The 16,264-nt window shown below is 40.7% G+C and overlaps 1 protein-coding gene across 2 annotated transcripts; it reads left to right on the plus strand.

Moving 5' to 3' along the window:
* Positions 1-3,726: 3,726 nt before the first annotated feature.
* Positions 3,727-16,193, plus strand: fbxo11b (F-box protein 11b). 2 transcript variants are annotated; one of them, XM_079659730.1, is made up of 21 exons: positions 3,727-4,049; positions 5,192-5,355; positions 5,548-5,629; positions 5,829-5,973; positions 6,060-6,189; positions 7,692-7,775; positions 7,938-8,070; positions 8,222-8,328; positions 9,504-9,615; positions 10,982-11,088; positions 11,175-11,312; positions 11,396-11,613; positions 11,801-11,981; positions 12,104-12,226; positions 13,275-13,360; positions 13,466-13,542; positions 13,630-13,773; positions 13,925-14,143; positions 14,241-14,349; positions 14,659-14,757; positions 14,860-16,193. In XM_079659730.1, the coding sequence occupies exons 1-21, from the start codon at positions 3,962-3,964 to the stop codon at positions 14,987-14,989; spliced, it is 2,676 nt and encodes an 891-aa protein (XP_079515856.1). In that variant the 5' UTR covers positions 3,727-3,961; the 3' UTR covers positions 14,990-16,193. The 2 variants fall into 2 exon arrangements, with proteins under 2 accessions (XP_079515856.1, XP_079515857.1); XM_079659731.1 differs by having other exon boundaries at positions 5,832-5,973.
* Positions 16,194-16,264: the final 71 nt, after the last annotated feature.

Below are 16,264 nucleotides of genomic sequence, written 5' to 3' on the forward strand. Positions count from 1 at the left end.
AATAAAGGTTCTACTACTACTAAAAAATGACATACAAAATACAAGTAACACATTAAATAAAAGGAGACATTTTGAGTTAAAGCACTACAATGTAATATATCATTTCTTGTAGAAGGCAAACAAATAATCAAAGTCATATTTTTGTTTAATTGTATGCACAGTAGCTAAGTTGACCAAATCTAGGTCAAATAGCTGTCCTAGATAATTATTGTGTTGATTTTAATAGATGGGTGGAGTTTACTGCATCATGACAACATAGATCCCAAAAAAACGATTTAACTCTTGAGTAAAAAATGCCATCCATCAGGTGCCTCAAAATAATGAAATAAACGGAATTGTTTTGAATCAGTATAACAAAGGTTATACGCACATAATAGATCCACATTCAATGTTAGGATTGAATGATATTCAATAAGAAGCATACCGCAGGGACCTGCTGATTAATAATCTTCTCATAAACTCTCCAAGGCTCCACATCTCCCTTCACTGTCTTAAAAATGAAGGAGTACTTATTTTGCGATGTATATAAATGTATTGTTTTAAATGGAACTATTATTAAGTGTCTCTTTTAAAAAAAGATATATATACTGTTTATAAAAATATCTATATCAGTGTGTTTTCTATCAAATACATCTTTGCAATGTTTTTTTTTAACATTTTGAATGGTGAATCTGAACGTGTGGGGAGAGTTAACAAAGGAAAACACACACTAACACACACAACATTCAGCTGTATTTATTTGAGAAATGTTGTCCTTCAGAGCATCCAAAGCTATCAAGGACAAAGTGACCCTACCAACCCCTGCTCTGTGTGCCAGGGTGGGTGGTGGGTTGTGGGAGGAGAGACTACACAGCTGCTCTTTCTGCTTATTACAGAAGGAAGGATATAGCAGCTAGATAAAACCCACAAACACTGAAGCAAGAAACCCAGGGTTTCAAGGCTGCAGCTGCAAGAAGGAATCCAAGTCCATCTCATTGATATGGATACACTGCCTCCTACATGCCAACGTTGAATGTGTGGCTGCATTTATATTCTTCAACCACCAGGTGATGCTACTGATGTGGGAGTTGTTGTGCTCTACAAGTACCAATTGATAGTATTCCTTATAAAATGTGAAGACATAGCACGTTCCATATTTCCAAATCAACGATAGAAATTTCATAAGAGATTTGCAGAATTCAGAAGTGCCCTTCTCGAATACAGATTCAAACTGTTCTGTCTGTTGCCGTCTGGCAGGCGGTACTGCAGCATCCGGAATAAAACCACCAGACGGAGGGACAGTTTCATCTCACAGGGCATAAGACTGTTAAAGGCCTGAACTTTTGAAAGAACATACATAACATCTATTTGCAACTTATATATATCAATATTCCAATTACTGTATATAGAGTATTCTGCACAATTTCTATTATATTCTATTTTATTGTATTTACTTGCACTATTATCTGTTTTATTGTGTTGCACTGTTGGAGGAGCCTGTGACCTAAGATTTTCCTTGTCATAACTACACTGTAGCTATGTAATGACAATACAAGCCTTGAATCTTGAATCTTGTAATAGGCAGAGTAAACACATAGCTGGGAGTTGAATCAAATCATTAAGTAACCAATCACTTTCCTTTTCCCACAGCCTCAGATGCAAGGACCTATAGTGCTGCCATGCAGAAAAAAGGAAAGATGAGGTGGTTTGGCTCCAGCAAAATGTAGCAAAGGAATGTTATGCAGTCGTGCAAAACATGCATTTTTCCACTAAAACATTACTGAATCACAGGGCAAAATATAAAACAGGGAATTTCAAGGTTTTTAAAAACCCTTAGTCCTTACCTGCCCTTACAGACAATACAGCTGAACATCTTTAAAGTCCCTGGACAGAGTGCTGGGGGGAAATGTGACACATTGAGGCCTACGGAAAAAAAGGCACTGAAGCGTTAGGATGCTTTAAGTAAAGGTATGTGAAGATACTCCACTACAAGCAAAAGTATTGCACTTGTCACAGTTTTTAGCGATGAGATAACCGACAAATAAATGGACTCATTGTTTGGTTAATAATGTTGCTGCATTAATGTATATGGTGACTTATACTGGTGAGAAGGGTGTGCTATGTATTCTACTTTATAAAATGATGTGTATAGTTTCATCTTTAGTAATGCATCAAAGATCATTGTATGGTAACCATGGTGTCACTGTCCTGTGAGACCCAACTATTTTTGAAGAAGTCTACATTTAACAAGCTCAGACAAACAGCCCTTCTCTCAGCATTTTGACGATGCATTTTACAACTCATCCCAGAGGATTTTATTTTACCTAACCTATGGGAGTAAAAAGTAGAGTTTCCATTGTGCTTCATTGGATTTTTACCTGGAACCACTTTCAGATTCAATATGGGTGTTGAATTAACTGTTGTCAATTAACTGTCCAACTCTACAACAATACATAATAGAGCAATACAAACCAACCAGATATCAGCAGCATGTAGTTTATTTGATAGCAACTCTGGGTTAACTTTGATTATTTCAACCTAAGCACTTAAAATGATTGAATAGATTATCTCCCTGTGTATTCTAATGTAATTGTCCTTAAACTTATATTCATGGGTTACTTTAAATGATTAATTGCTGCTTTTGTTGAGAATGTAAAACTCTGATAAGAGCTCCAACATAAAGATTATCTCCAAATAAAAAAGTAAAGTCACAAAAATACAAACAATTAACCTCTGAATAAAACAATGTAACACTACAATAAAATTATGAGCGCATACCCTTGTACTTTGCAGGCAAACAACGCCATCTGGTGGTCCAGATAATGAAATGATACCAATTGACCATGTTAATTAAAGTGTGCACATATATCATTGTGGATCCTGCAGATGTACAAAGTGGTTGTAAAAAATATTGGAAATAAGTCTCACCGTGCACTCATGTCAGTTAAAATGAATTCTAATTGTATTGCTATAACAAATTGCTATAGGCTTTTTTAGTGTTTTGTTTTGAAATTCAATAATACATTGGTATACTAAAAGTGTATACTTAGTTGACATATTAAACACCCACAGTGTAAAATGGCAGAAAGGTAATTCAATGTATTTGTTAATTATTCTGTTGAAATCATTAGGTTATTCTAGTTTTTAACTATAATCATAAAACGTACTTTTAAAGGGCCCTTACATTTCCTTTTTAAATCGTTACTCCACTTTAAATTGTCTATCTGACATTGCATGCACTCTTCTTTGGCAGTTGCATCTCAATCTCACTTTAAGATTTTAAAATGTGAAACTTATATAAGCTTATCAATGTAAACATTGCATTCAACATGACCTCAATCTTTGTCCTCCATATGCTAAGTGTCTTTCAAACACTCACATTTTCACTGACATATGGCAAACAAATCAATTAGATAGAAAGACAATTGGACAAAATCACAGCTATGCTCTTTGTTAATAATGGTTCACTTTTGAAATGCTTTTTTTTAATATTAGAGTAGATCTCTCTTTATGTATCACTGACAATGCGGGCTGCAAAATGTATTATTTTTAGCATTATCATTGCCTGTGCATTGATCAAATCGCCGCTTGACCGATCCCGAACCCCAACAAAAAGGTTTGTCAAGTCGTCTGATATGAGGCGGCTGGTTGGTCGCTGCAGACGTATATTATATAACACCAAAGGTGATTGGTTGAGAGGACACTCTGCTCTTTTTTTCTCGCGATTGTTTCCCGTGTGGGTTAATGGCTCCTCCTGCTACAGACTGAGACGGAGCTGGCACAGAGCAGCGATACGGGGGGAGCTGTACCACCACGGAGGAGAAAAAAAGCGATAATACCCCAAATACCAACGGGTTTTTGATTGCAATTGCTTGGGTGTATCCGGGAAAAGGGCTGTGAGGGTGGTAGTTTGGGTCGATAGCTAAATTTAGAAGCGGGCGGTCGAGGAAAGCAGTCTATTTTTCAACAACCAACTCCCCAGATGAACTCCGTCAGAGCCACCAACAGGAGACCCAGGCGAGTGTCGAGGCCGCGCCCGGTGCAGCCCGAACGGAACAACGGGGATAGAGGTAAGCTAGGCCACAGTCAGCCAATTATGTAACAACGCGGTGTCAGGCGTTAACAGTCTTCACATAACGCCAGCTTGTGTTGCCGGTCAAGTCTCCACGGCCGGTTCAGCAGGAAACACCGAGGCTTCTTGCTCTGTGGCTTAGGCCAGGCCGCGCTTTGTTTGGCTTGAGTGATTGGGGCTAGCTAACACCGCTAGCTAGCTCACCAGGTTATATGGAGGTTGGGGGTTGTCTTCGCACAACGTAATGCGTATTTAGCTAAACCTTTAACGTTAATAGTGCACATTCAGGTAACTTCAGTTAGGGATAAAGGGGTAGTCTTCATACGTGTTGACCACAATTTGCGTGTCTTCTCAGCCGTCGCATTCCCAGCTGTCACTAACGATTCTGAGGGTGTAAATCTGCGGCGTCTTTGGACTGCCATTTTTGGGGTGTAACGTTAACAAAAACATTAGCAGCGAATGGGTGCAATGCTAGCTAGCTGCCCCAGCTATAAGAGGCCACACAAGATCAGCTGTGATAGAGGATACGGCATGTGTTTGGTGAATTCACCGAGTCTAATTACTGTGCTTGAAGTTAAAAGCTAACATAGCCAGCAGAGTTAACCCACATCCTCTTCCTTGTTCTCTGAGCTTGCTAGCCGTAGCTCGATTTGTTTACACCGCGGATTTGCCAGCTACGCAGTTCAGTTTTTAGCCATTAGCTGCACGTCTTATCGACTTGATCTGCGGTCCATAATTTGACAGTAGCAAATAAGATGTGTCTGATCCTGCACATATTTGACACAGACACAAATGCACACTCTCTGATATCAGCTGTGGATGGCTAGACATTAAAGACTCGCAACGGGGGTGCATCTGCCATTATCAATCACTAACCTTTGTCTGCCTTACCATCTATTACTCTGTCTGTTAGCTTGCGCATACAGCATGTGAGCTGAATGCAGACCATTGTGTCATAGTGTTGGCTGAAATGACTGGAGACCGCTAAGTTGTGTATTTAAGCAAAAGAAGCATGATTCGGCTTCTCGGTGCTTTAAAAAAATATATAGCTTGGCCTTGGTCTATACTGCAGCTTTGTGCATTGAAGTGCCTCTTGATAAAGTGGTTCACGTATGGAAATCTGTTTTCCTTTTTGTCAAGATGAGGAGGCTCCTGCAGCAGCTGCACCAGAAATGGCTATTGAGGAGTCCGGACCAGGAGCTCAGAACAGTCCCTACCAGCTTCGACGCAAAACCCTGCTTCCCAAGAGAACCGCTGCTGCCTCTGCCACCGCCTCTGCCTGCCCGAGCAAGGGCCCAATGGAGGTTAGACAAATCAAAATGTATTTTCTCGTGCAATGTGCATGTCCGAAAACGTATGTGTGTTAAAATTAGAGAAATAGTGATTGATTTTTTTTCTTTTGAACACAATGATTTTGTTGCTGTACATTTTCTAGTTCATTACTTAGTGCTTGAATCTTGGCATTAGGTTAATACCCTATTTCCCCTTTTTTACAGGGAGCTTCCACTTCATCAACAGAGGCCTTTGGCCATCGAGCCAAGCGGGCACGAGTGTCCGGTAAGAGCCACGACCTGCCAGGTGTGTGTTAAATCTCCGCAGCTGTGGCAAGGAGATAGTGTTAGCTTTTTTCCTTCTTTATTGATTTTTTCCCCCTTTTTTCTGTGTGTGCTGGTTACTTTCTAATCTATTAAATAGCATGACTCCATGGTTTAATTAGCTTGGAGTGAAATTGTATTTTCATAAAGCTTACTCTGAGTGTGTGTTTTTGTTTTTTTAGCAGCCCCAGCAGAGCAATATCTGCAACAGAAGCTTCCAGATGAGGTTGTTTTGAAGATCTTCTCCTACTTACTGGAACAGGACCTGTGTCAGGCAGCTTGTGTCTGCAAGAGATTCAGCCAGCTAGCCAACGACCCCATCCTATGGTCAGTGCTGCTCAAGAGATGGAAACGTGTCATTTCATTAAAAGGCAGTCACTAAAATACATTTTATTTGGTATTTAATATTCCAGGAAGCGTCTATACATGGAGGTATTTGAGTACACACGTCCCATGATGCATCCTGAGCCAGGCAAGTTCTACCAAGTCAGCCCAGAGGAGCATGAACACCCAAACCCCTGGAAGGAAAGCTTCCAACAACTGGTAAGTTTACATATATATATATAGGTAAAAATCAACAATGTGCGGTTTCTGTTAAGTCATATATGGCATTGCAATGAAATCCATGAACCTCACAAGGGTTATAATATCTGCTCTGCAAGTGCTTGTAAAGCAAGAACACTTGGTGCACACACACACGACAGTGAATCAATATCTGTTAATATTTTTTTTTAGATATCTTAATATGCGTTGGGAATAATGGAAGCAAAACTATCACCACAAAATGTGTAAAACAGTAAAAATCACTTTTAATTTATCAAAAAAAACTGTAAGCAGTTAAATAAAAAATCTTCCGTGGTCAAATATTGAATTTGAATGTACTTTTGCTTAGGTGGTAGTTTTTACTGTAATGTCAGTATTTCTAGAAACAATAACGTGCTACTTAGAATTTCACAAGCTGTTCCTTAGTGTCGACCTTTTATGACCAGTAGCTGCTAAAAATCTCCTTCTGCTTCTTCTTCTTCTTCTTCTTCTTTCTTTTTGAATGCTTAAACAGTTTTCCTCAGAAGCTGACAATGAAGGCTTTCTGTTGTTCATTAACAGACAGATCAGTGCAACATGTCTACATGAGATCACAATGCTGCTATAAGCCTGTGTTAACAATAGTATCTTGTTATGTTAATTTGTGAATCTAGAGTTTTTCACAGACTAAACATTGTCTAGGTCCACAGGCTAATGGGAGAAACACATGTTTGGTTTATGGATTATAATGTTATGGAAATACTTTAGTGAAAAGATTTTAAAGGAGTTCAACCTCTTATTGTCAATGGATTATAACTATGATGTCTATGTCTAAAGCAAATCATGCTGTGTTTTTGAATCTATCGTTAAAAGGAATATTTGCATATTGTTGTTTGGGGCCACCAGTTGTTCATGTTTGGTTCAGGGTTTGCAGGATGGTTAACAGCGCAGGAAGAAGAAAAAAGCACATTAATTCTACAGAAAATGACATGTTTTTGTTTGTCTTTGACCCTTTTTAAAGTAGAATAATTTGGTGATTGTGTTTACAACTAGTACACACCAGGGATGTAACTGTACACAGAAGTCATGATTTGGTTTTGCGGTCACAGCTTGGTGGTACTTTGGTTACAGCTGGGGAAATGACAAATGTTTCTTAATTTGTTTTGCTTTGAAAAGACAAACATAAAGACCTCTAGTTTGTGACTAAGGAAGCTTGAACTGAAAGGCATCTCTAATGCAATGCAATAAAGGGGACACATTGAGAAATAAAAGTTAGAATATGTGCATTTGGAGAATTACAATTGATTCCACTTTTGCAACATGCCATTTGCTCAAGTGATTGTTGATCTCGTTCCGTTATGTTTACAGGGTCCTAATCCCCAAATGACTGATCTACTCACTGTTGCTTTTTGTTGTTTCCTCAAATAAACAAATGTCTTGCTTTACTAACAAACGTTTAGTGGGATACCTACTGATTCTGTGTGATGACCAGAAACTTGACCTTGGTGTTTTCTGTGTTGCAGTACAAAGGAGCGCATGTAAAGCCAGGCTTCGCTGAGCATTTCTACAGTAACCCCGGCAGGTACAAAGGCAGAGAGAATATGTTGGTAAGTCAAAGCTAAAACAGAAACCCTTGAGGATAAACATAGCACTGACACCAATGCTAAGCCCAGCTAATGTAAACACTGGCTTGCATGTTCACAACAGCCTTATGATGAATTGCTGGAGCGTATACTCTGCCTGAAAGTGTTTGTACCTTTCTCCTGCAGTATTATGACACCATTGAGGATGCGCTGGGTGGAGTACAAGAGGCCCACTTTGACGGTCTAATCTTTGTCCACTCTGGCATCTATACAGACGAGTGGATTTATATAGAGTCCCCCATCACCATGATTGGGGCAGGTAAGCATGTTTCCTCCACTGGAAAGTACTTAAGGCCTTGCTGCTCGAGCCGCATGCAATCAATATCTCTCTTACAATGGGATACTGTCTCAGCAGTCTTTATATCTGTGCGTATGAGGGTGTTGATGAGCGTTCTCTGCTTTTCTCTCAGCTCCCGGGAAAGTAGCAGACAAGGTGGTGATAGAGAATACTAGAGACTCAACGTTTGTCTTCATGGAGGGCTCGGAGGATGCCTATGTGGGATACATGACTATCAAGGTAAACCTCTCACACTTTCCTTGATTTTTCTTACTTTCAATCAAACTAGGCTGAACATTAGACACTTTTTTTATTGTCTTATCTCTCTGCTCCACTGTTAACCATTGTCCCATTTTTAATTATTGTCATTTGTAGTTGAGTATTCGAAAGTGTCACTTTGACAAAGCTTTGGAAGATGTTTTGCTTACAAAAGAGAATGACCTGATATGAGTACTTCATCATGCATTCAGTTTCAGGAAGGGTTGCACACGAGTAGATAAGGTGATATTTTTTCATATGAATTCAAGCAAGAAGATTTTTTTTTTTTTAAAGGTGCTGCATGGACTTTTAAATCGGAATGAAGGGTAAAAAGAGACTGGGCAGACAGATAGTTCCCGGAGCCTTTGCCGGTGCTCCTCTCTCGCCGGTCTGCAATAAGTCTTTTTGCCCATGTATCTCGGTAAAGGGCTTCATCTGCATGCACCACCTGCCCTGCAGTGACAGAGCCAGCCAAAAACCAGCCTCGCCTCGCCCCAGGCGGGCCCTGGTGGGGGGAAAGTTAGTAGAGTTGGCAGCGAGCCAGTAAAGGGCCAAACTACCTGTTTCATTACTTATGATTTACATTTACAAAGGCTAATTAGATGGTTGGATTAATATTAGAACCATCTTGTATTTGTTTTTTCTCTTGTAGTTGAAACTATGGTATGAAAACTATAAGCCGTTTCCACATTTAGATAATCATATACTACCAAATGCCTTCCTCTTTTTTGTTTACATACAAAGCTTTTCAAATAACATTTTGAATGGCTAATTTCACAGGCCACATCGCAAGAGTTTGGTTTAATGTTTGACAGATATGTGGAAGGTGTCATTTTTACAACAATGTTTGGGTGGAGTTTTGAATGCAGAGTTAAACCAGCTATACAAATGTATGTGTAAATATGTATTTGAGAATGTTAAAGTTACGTCTCTTGCATTTTCTTCAGTTCAGTTAAAAATCACTCGATGTGACATCGTATTGAGCATTCTATGTTTCTTTGGTTGTAACCTATCCCTGTTTCCTGGTTATGAACTGTTAGAGCTACAGTTTTAGCAGCACTAATGCCCTCCGTAGGGAGCGTCCTGTGTGAATGCGGCCGGTGGAAAAAGCTTGATGTGTCGTCAGTGTCTGACCTCTGCTGTTCTCCTCTCCTCAGTTTAATCCCGATGATAAGTCAGCGCAGCACCATAACGCCCACCACTGTCTGGAGATCACAGTCAACTGCAGCCCCAACATCGACCATTGCATCATCCGCTCCACGTGCACAGGTAACGCACACACTGAACACCTTTGTACTAAATATGGGTGCAATGACATGAACAGAGGAGTTGACAGATGCAACATTAGCGTCATAAAAGTAGCATTTCCTGCAGGCTACTTAGCCTTCCTCTAGTATTGTTCAGGTTTATTTGTTTTTGTGTACTCCTGTGTTAAAACAGTAGAGTTATTCCTTTTTTGTAATAGTCTGAAACGGTGTCCCTAATTTTTGTATTTGACTAATTGATCAGTGTGTTCATAATGTTCCAGAAAGAAAGACTAAATCTGTCATTTGGACTAATAAACCCTGAGCAGTAGCTTTTTTTGGAACTAACTCTTAATATTTTAGTTTATTCTCTCATGATAAATAGTTGTATGTAAATATAACACATGCCTTGTGCATTGACGCTTAGTTTAGCTCTGCTCATGTGATTTACTGTCTTCATAGTCTAATTCAGACCATGTTGTATGAAATGTCAAAGCACATTTAGAGTCAATAAATCCTGGGAGAGATTTGTAGTGTGTGGACTTCCACTTATAACTCGTGTATTTCAGTTTATTCAAGGCATTCATTTTGTTATTCTACAGTATTGTTGTTTTATAGTTATTTGTTAATGTATACAACCCAATTTGTGTTTTTTGAAAATGAAAAGGATATTGTGTTTGTTACTTTCGTTGCAGTTTTATATGTCTTAAGTGTCATTTGGCTTGGCTTCCTATTTTGTATGGACATGCTTTTATTTTGAAGGAGAGTTAGCGCTGTTGACAGGAAGTTGTTGTTGCTATGGAAACAACGTCACGGACAAAAGGAGCGGAGATTAACGGACAAAAGTAATATCTACATTTAAAGACGGAGAAAGTAAACGATAAAGTTTAAGTGTTGGCACCCCCCGAAGAGGCACAAGCTCTTACGTTGATATTGGAGATTTCAATCAATTGAATTTGGCAGCCGCAGTGCAGCGCGGCTGCCAAAAAAAGAATATCCGAATAACGAAATTGAAAAACGAATAGTGGGCCAACGACCGAATATTCGGATATTCGGGTACAGCCCTAGTATTTATTTTCTTTATGCTGTAAATTAATGCTATTTTTAATATGAATAATGTGCCCCAAAATTGGATTCCATATAACTTAAGTCTTGATGTTATCCACGCCACACACGTGTGCTGAGCCGGTTACTGACCTGTCTGATATACTGTATGAACATGTGTTAATACAGCCCTCAATCACATCAGAAAATGACCAATTGAATTATGATATGAGTCTTTATAGAAATACAACGTTTTGCTTGTTTCAGCTTCTTCAGGATTGATTGCTCTTGTCTGTTCATGTCACTTAAAACCCTAACGTTGTGTGCTGCTTCTGTGTTATTTGTAGTGGGTTCAGCTGTGTGTGTGAGTGGCCAAGGAGCGTGTCCAACCATCAAACACTGCAACATCAGTGACTGTGAAAACGTAGGACTGTACATCACAGATCATGCACAGGTAAATACTCCTCTATACCACCACTATCGTTCACAATACGTGCACTAATGCAGGCTTCTGAGTCCCTGTTCTCTCGTCTGTTCCAGGGCATTTATGAAGACAATGAAATCAGCAACAATGCACTAGCAGGAATTTGGGTGAAAAACCACGGAAATCCCATCATTAGACGTAACCACATCCACCACGGGCGAGATGTGGGGGTGTTCACCTTCGACCACGGCATGGTAAATACACAGCAACTGCTTCACCTCCTGCATTTCACACAAAGGAACTTCTCAGACTTCTAATTCCTCTTTCTGTGTTTCAGGGTTACTTTGAGAACTGTAACATTCATAGAAACCGCATAGCAGGCTTCGAGGTGAAGGCCTACGCCAACCCCACGGTGGTGCGCTGCGAGATCCATCACGGCCAAACGGGGGGCATTTATGTCCACGAGAAGGGGCGGGGGCAGTTTATAGAGAACAAAATCTACGCCAATAACTTCGCCGGTGTGTGGATCACGTCCAACAGCGACCCAACGATACGGTGAGGATGAAGACTTCCCACAAGACACATATGAGCAAAATGTGATGTTATTGGAGACAGGAAATATGTTAAGTTCAACATGGCTGATTGTTATTTTGGAAGAAAAAATAGTTTTGTAGGAAGTTTGATGTCTCTGTCTCTACCTGCATGTTTATTCCAATGTGGTGTTTATTCCTTTTATATCCAGGGGAAATGCTATATTCAACGGTAACCAAGGAGGGGTGTACATATTTGGAGATGGACGGGGTTTGATAGAGAGTAACGATATCTATGGTAACGCCTTGGCGGGAATCCAGATCCGAACCAACAGCTGCCCCATTGTACGGCACAACAAGATCCACGATGGACAGCATGGGGGCATCTATGTGGTAAATATCCTTTGGAACATGGTTGAAATGTTACCCCTTTCCCCAGCAAGTACACTTTTCAGGTTTGAATGAAACGCTGCCCCGTCAGAGGTGCGTGACACTGATCCTGCTCTGTGTTTCAGCATGAGAAAGGCCAGGGGGTGATCGAGGAGAACGAGGTTTACAGCAACACCCTGGCTGGAGTGTGGGTGACCACGGGCAGCACGCCGGTCCTCCGCAAGAACCGCATCCACAGCGGCAAGCAGGTGAGACTAACGTGGTCTAACATTCACCCTGTAAACACACGTGGAGCAGAGATTGTCCTTAACTTGGCCGATTACTACTCTTGCAGATTCCGATTGTATTTATTTTGTAAGAGCTATAATTAACAGCATACACGCAAACCTCTTTGCGACCGATCTGTCATGGAAAACTCAGGATTATGTTCATAAATAGACATTAGCTTTTTAAATAACTTCCCACAAATCTGTATCAAGTCAAAATATCTTCTCTGATTTCAGATAAAGTGCTCTATCTATATGACTGGACAAATCCAATGCAACTCAAAAAGAATGGCACTATATCCTACTTTAATTTCCCACAAGACAATTGGTGCATTATTTTACGACACATTTTAATGTTGATTTTATTTGTTTTGGACTCGCGGGTGTTATGGATTGTGAGCTTAATGTGTACATTTGACCTGTACATGAGACTATAGGAGCAGCCACTGATCATCGCCAATCAGCTGACAACCAGTTTTTACCTGAGGCTAATTGATCGCTGCATCTGATGGTCTGATGTGGTCTCGTGTGTTTTGACTTGCACGTGTCAGAAGCAGCTGCAATGAATCGTTTGGATGCTGTAATCTCACATTTGGATTTGAGTGACAGCAATACTGTACACTTAGTTAAACATATCAAACTTATTAAAGCCATTCAGACTTTTCATTTCCATTCACAGTTCTTGGTTTCTTAAGGAATCTGGTTATGATTTGGCACACCATAATATAACTTTGGGTGACAGAATGTGTACAGCACCATGTATGTGTGAGTTAGAGTTGTGTATTTTTCCAAAAAAACTGAATTATCTTAAGTAATAAAAATACATACACCTTTCAACATTTTTTAAATGCTCTTTCACTAAGGCCTGGCGGTCTCAGCATCATCTCCCTTCGTCCGTCTTCTTTCTCTTCTGGGATATATTGTATATTTTGTATAGCTAAAACCCTCTGACCATGCTGTTTAACAAACCTGTATGATCTTTTCTCGTGTTAACTCAACGTTGTGATCACCTGACTTTTTCTATTTTTAGGTTGGCGTATATTTCTATGACAACGGGCACGGTGTGTTGGAAGACAATGACATCTACAATCACATGTACTCTGGTGTACAAATAAGGTGACAGCTTCCTCCAGTCTGCAGTGTGCTCTCCTAACATAGATCAAATCAAATGCATCTCTAAAGTCCTGAATGTTTCTGAACATTTTTGTTGACTCTTGACAGGACCGGGAGCAACCCAAAGATCAGGCGCAACAAGATATGGGGGGGGCAGAACGGAGGGATTTTAGTCTACAACTCAGGTCTGTATCTTCTATTCTGCTGCTCCCCTTGTCCCAAATGTATTGATTGTGTGTCGGCATGTCTAACCCCGATGTTTAATACAACAGGTCTGGGCTTCATCGAGGACAATGAGATCTTTGATAATGCCATGGCGGGGGTGTGGATCAAGACTGACAGCAACCCCACGCTGAGACGAAACAAGATTCATGACGGCAGAGATGGAGGAATCTGCATCTTCAACGGAGGCAGAGGTACCTAAACGCCTAAAGTCTTAAACACCACATAGATTTTGGTGCACGTCTGAAACTTGATCGTACAATTGAGCTTCATCGTTTAAATTCACACCCTGCAGTTTGTTCCTGCACATCTAGAGTTTGAACCATGATTTCATTTTCTCTTTAGGTCTGTTGGAAGAAAACGACATCTTCAGAAACGCGCAGGCCGGAGTGCTGATCAGCACCAACAGCCACCCGATACTCCGCAAGAACCGCATTTTTGACGGCTTCGCTGCTGGTATCGAAATCACTAACCACGCCACAGCCACACTGGAGGGCAACCAGATCTTCAACAATCGCTTCGGAGGCCTGTTTCTGGCCTCGGGGGTCAACGTCACCATGAAAGGTAACGGCTGCTTTTTGGACATTACCGCTCTGACCGGCCTGGTTCCAAGCTGTTAGGATCTGCTTCCTAATCTCATTTCCTGCCCCCCCTCTGTCAGATAATAAGATTCTGAATAACCAGGATGCTATTGAGAAAGCAGTGAGCAGAGGGCAGTGCCTCTACAAGATCTCCAGCTACACCAGCTACCCCATGCACGACTTCTACAGGTAGGCTGCGACGCATATAGGAAATCAAGTAGAGGTGAAAGGAATAAGATACTATGTATGTTTAACCAGTTTTATAGTGTATTGTTTTTAGTGACCGTTAAACAAATACCTTTTTATAAAAGTAATTGTTTAATTTCCAAAAAGAAGTTGAAGTAAGTTCTAATATATATATATTTTTATTTTATTTTGTAGACCAGCCGATTGATTAAATGTTTGCATTTAGGAAACATGATTTCATTTGGTAATCGTCTAAATGTACAAGAATGGCCATATGTCTGCCATAAATCAATTTGTTTCCCTTCTCTCCAGATGTCACACCTGTAATACAACAGATAGGAACGCCATCTGTGTTAACTGCATAAAAAAATGCCACCAAGGGCACGATGTAGAATTTATACGGCACGATCGGTAAGACATGTTTTGGTTCCTTTCTGGAAATTGTTCTAATGACTACCACTTCATGGAGGTAAAAAAGAGTGTTTTATAATCCCTGACATCTATTCCCTTTAGGTTTTTCTGTGACTGCGGAGCGGGAACGTTGTCCAACCCCTGCACGCTGGCAGGAGAGCCCACGCACGACACGGACACTCTGTACGACTCTGCGCCGCCCATCGAGTCCAACACGCTGCAACATAACTGAAGGCGTCCGGTCCAGTTACACCCTCCCACATAAGCATATAAACACATTACGTTGCACACAGCCATACGCACGCACACGATGACACGCATTACACACACTCATCAACTCGCAGCCATAAGGACCCAGAGAGACTCTGTGATTGCGGCGCTCTCAGATGGGATGGAGGTGGAAGAGGCTGCAGAGGAAGCAGCTTCTGCTCCGCTGCACGCTGCAGGCACACACAGACTCCTCAAGAGGGAGCCGTGGAGCTGAGAGTAGACAGAACGGCCACAAGAGATTCCTCACTGAGTATTTCTTATTGCAGTCTGAAGACAAAGATGGGAAGGGGCTCGGTGGCAGAGTGTGAAGTTCCCCCCGGTGTTCATCCTCGGCTCCCAGCCCACTTCTTTTTCCTCACAAGAACTGCTGTCAAAGTGACGTCCTGCTTCCTCGCAGCTGCCATCCCCATTGGCTGCCCAGTTGTAATTAGGCAACGGATGGGCGGATGTTGCTCTCCAGTGTGGATAAAGAGAAAGATTGTGTGTGTGAGACTGAGCACTTGGGCTTTTTAAAAAAAAAAAAAAATGTTCTGATCAATGGATTTTATTTCAATGCTTTCTCATGTAGTTTTGTATTTTCAAGCAAAAAAGCTGACTGTATTTGATTGTCTTTTATTTTATTATATATTATTTTTTTTCTTTGGTTAGCATCCCTCCTCCCCACTCCAAGGCAAAGTGCAGAAACTCAAATGTCCCAGTGGTGAAGTTCTTTCTGTGAAAGAGAATCTCGTTTAAACACTAAAAACCCTCTCCGATATATTAGCTAAAATGGCAGGTGGGGGCTTACCCTTGTATAAAGGTGTGTATGTGAGTGTATTGTGTACAGTGAAAGTTGTGTGTGTGTATATGTTTATAAGTTGATGCAGTCAGTGTTTTGAGGAGAGGGTTTCCATAGGAGGCGTCAGAGCTCCTTTGAACTGGAACTGATGAGTCCCTCTGCAGACGTCCCTACCCTTCCTCCCCCCGTGTATCGTGGTGACTGTGGCTCCTCATGCAGCCTGAATCGTATGCATGTACCATAACATCTAGACTTAATATATTGTGAGTATTCAATAACCATTATGTAGATGCTAGTTGGAATTCAAAAAGGGGTATACTTTCTTAGAAAGACAAAAAAGAAAACGGGAAACTGGCCATTTCTAAGAAAATAAAACTTTATTAGATCACAGGTGTCTGTCTTTAAATTCCTGTTGTGGTGGTTTTATGATTATCTGAAGAATCTCAAGTGTGTGGACAT

This window comes from Notothenia rossii, assembly GCF_949606895.1.
Source record: "Notothenia rossii genome assembly, chromosome: 11".
Taxonomy (NCBI): Eukaryota; Metazoa; Chordata; class Actinopteri; order Perciformes; family Nototheniidae; genus Notothenia; species Notothenia rossii.

Excerpts from the sequence above, each read along its gene's own strand:
- fbxo11b (XM_079659730.1), top strand. The coding sequence starts at position 3,962 with ATGAACTCCGTCAGAGCCACCAACAGGAGACCCAGGCGAGTGTCGAGG. Across the intron at positions 8,071-8,221 it reads CATCACCATGATTGGGGCAG|CTCCCGGGAAAGTAGCAGAC; the intron begins GTAAGCATGTTT and ends CTTTTCTCTCAG. Across the intron at positions 12,227-13,274 it reads GCATCCACAGCGGCAAGCAG|GTTGGCGTATATTTCTATGA; the intron begins GTGAGACTAACG and ends TTCTATTTTTAG.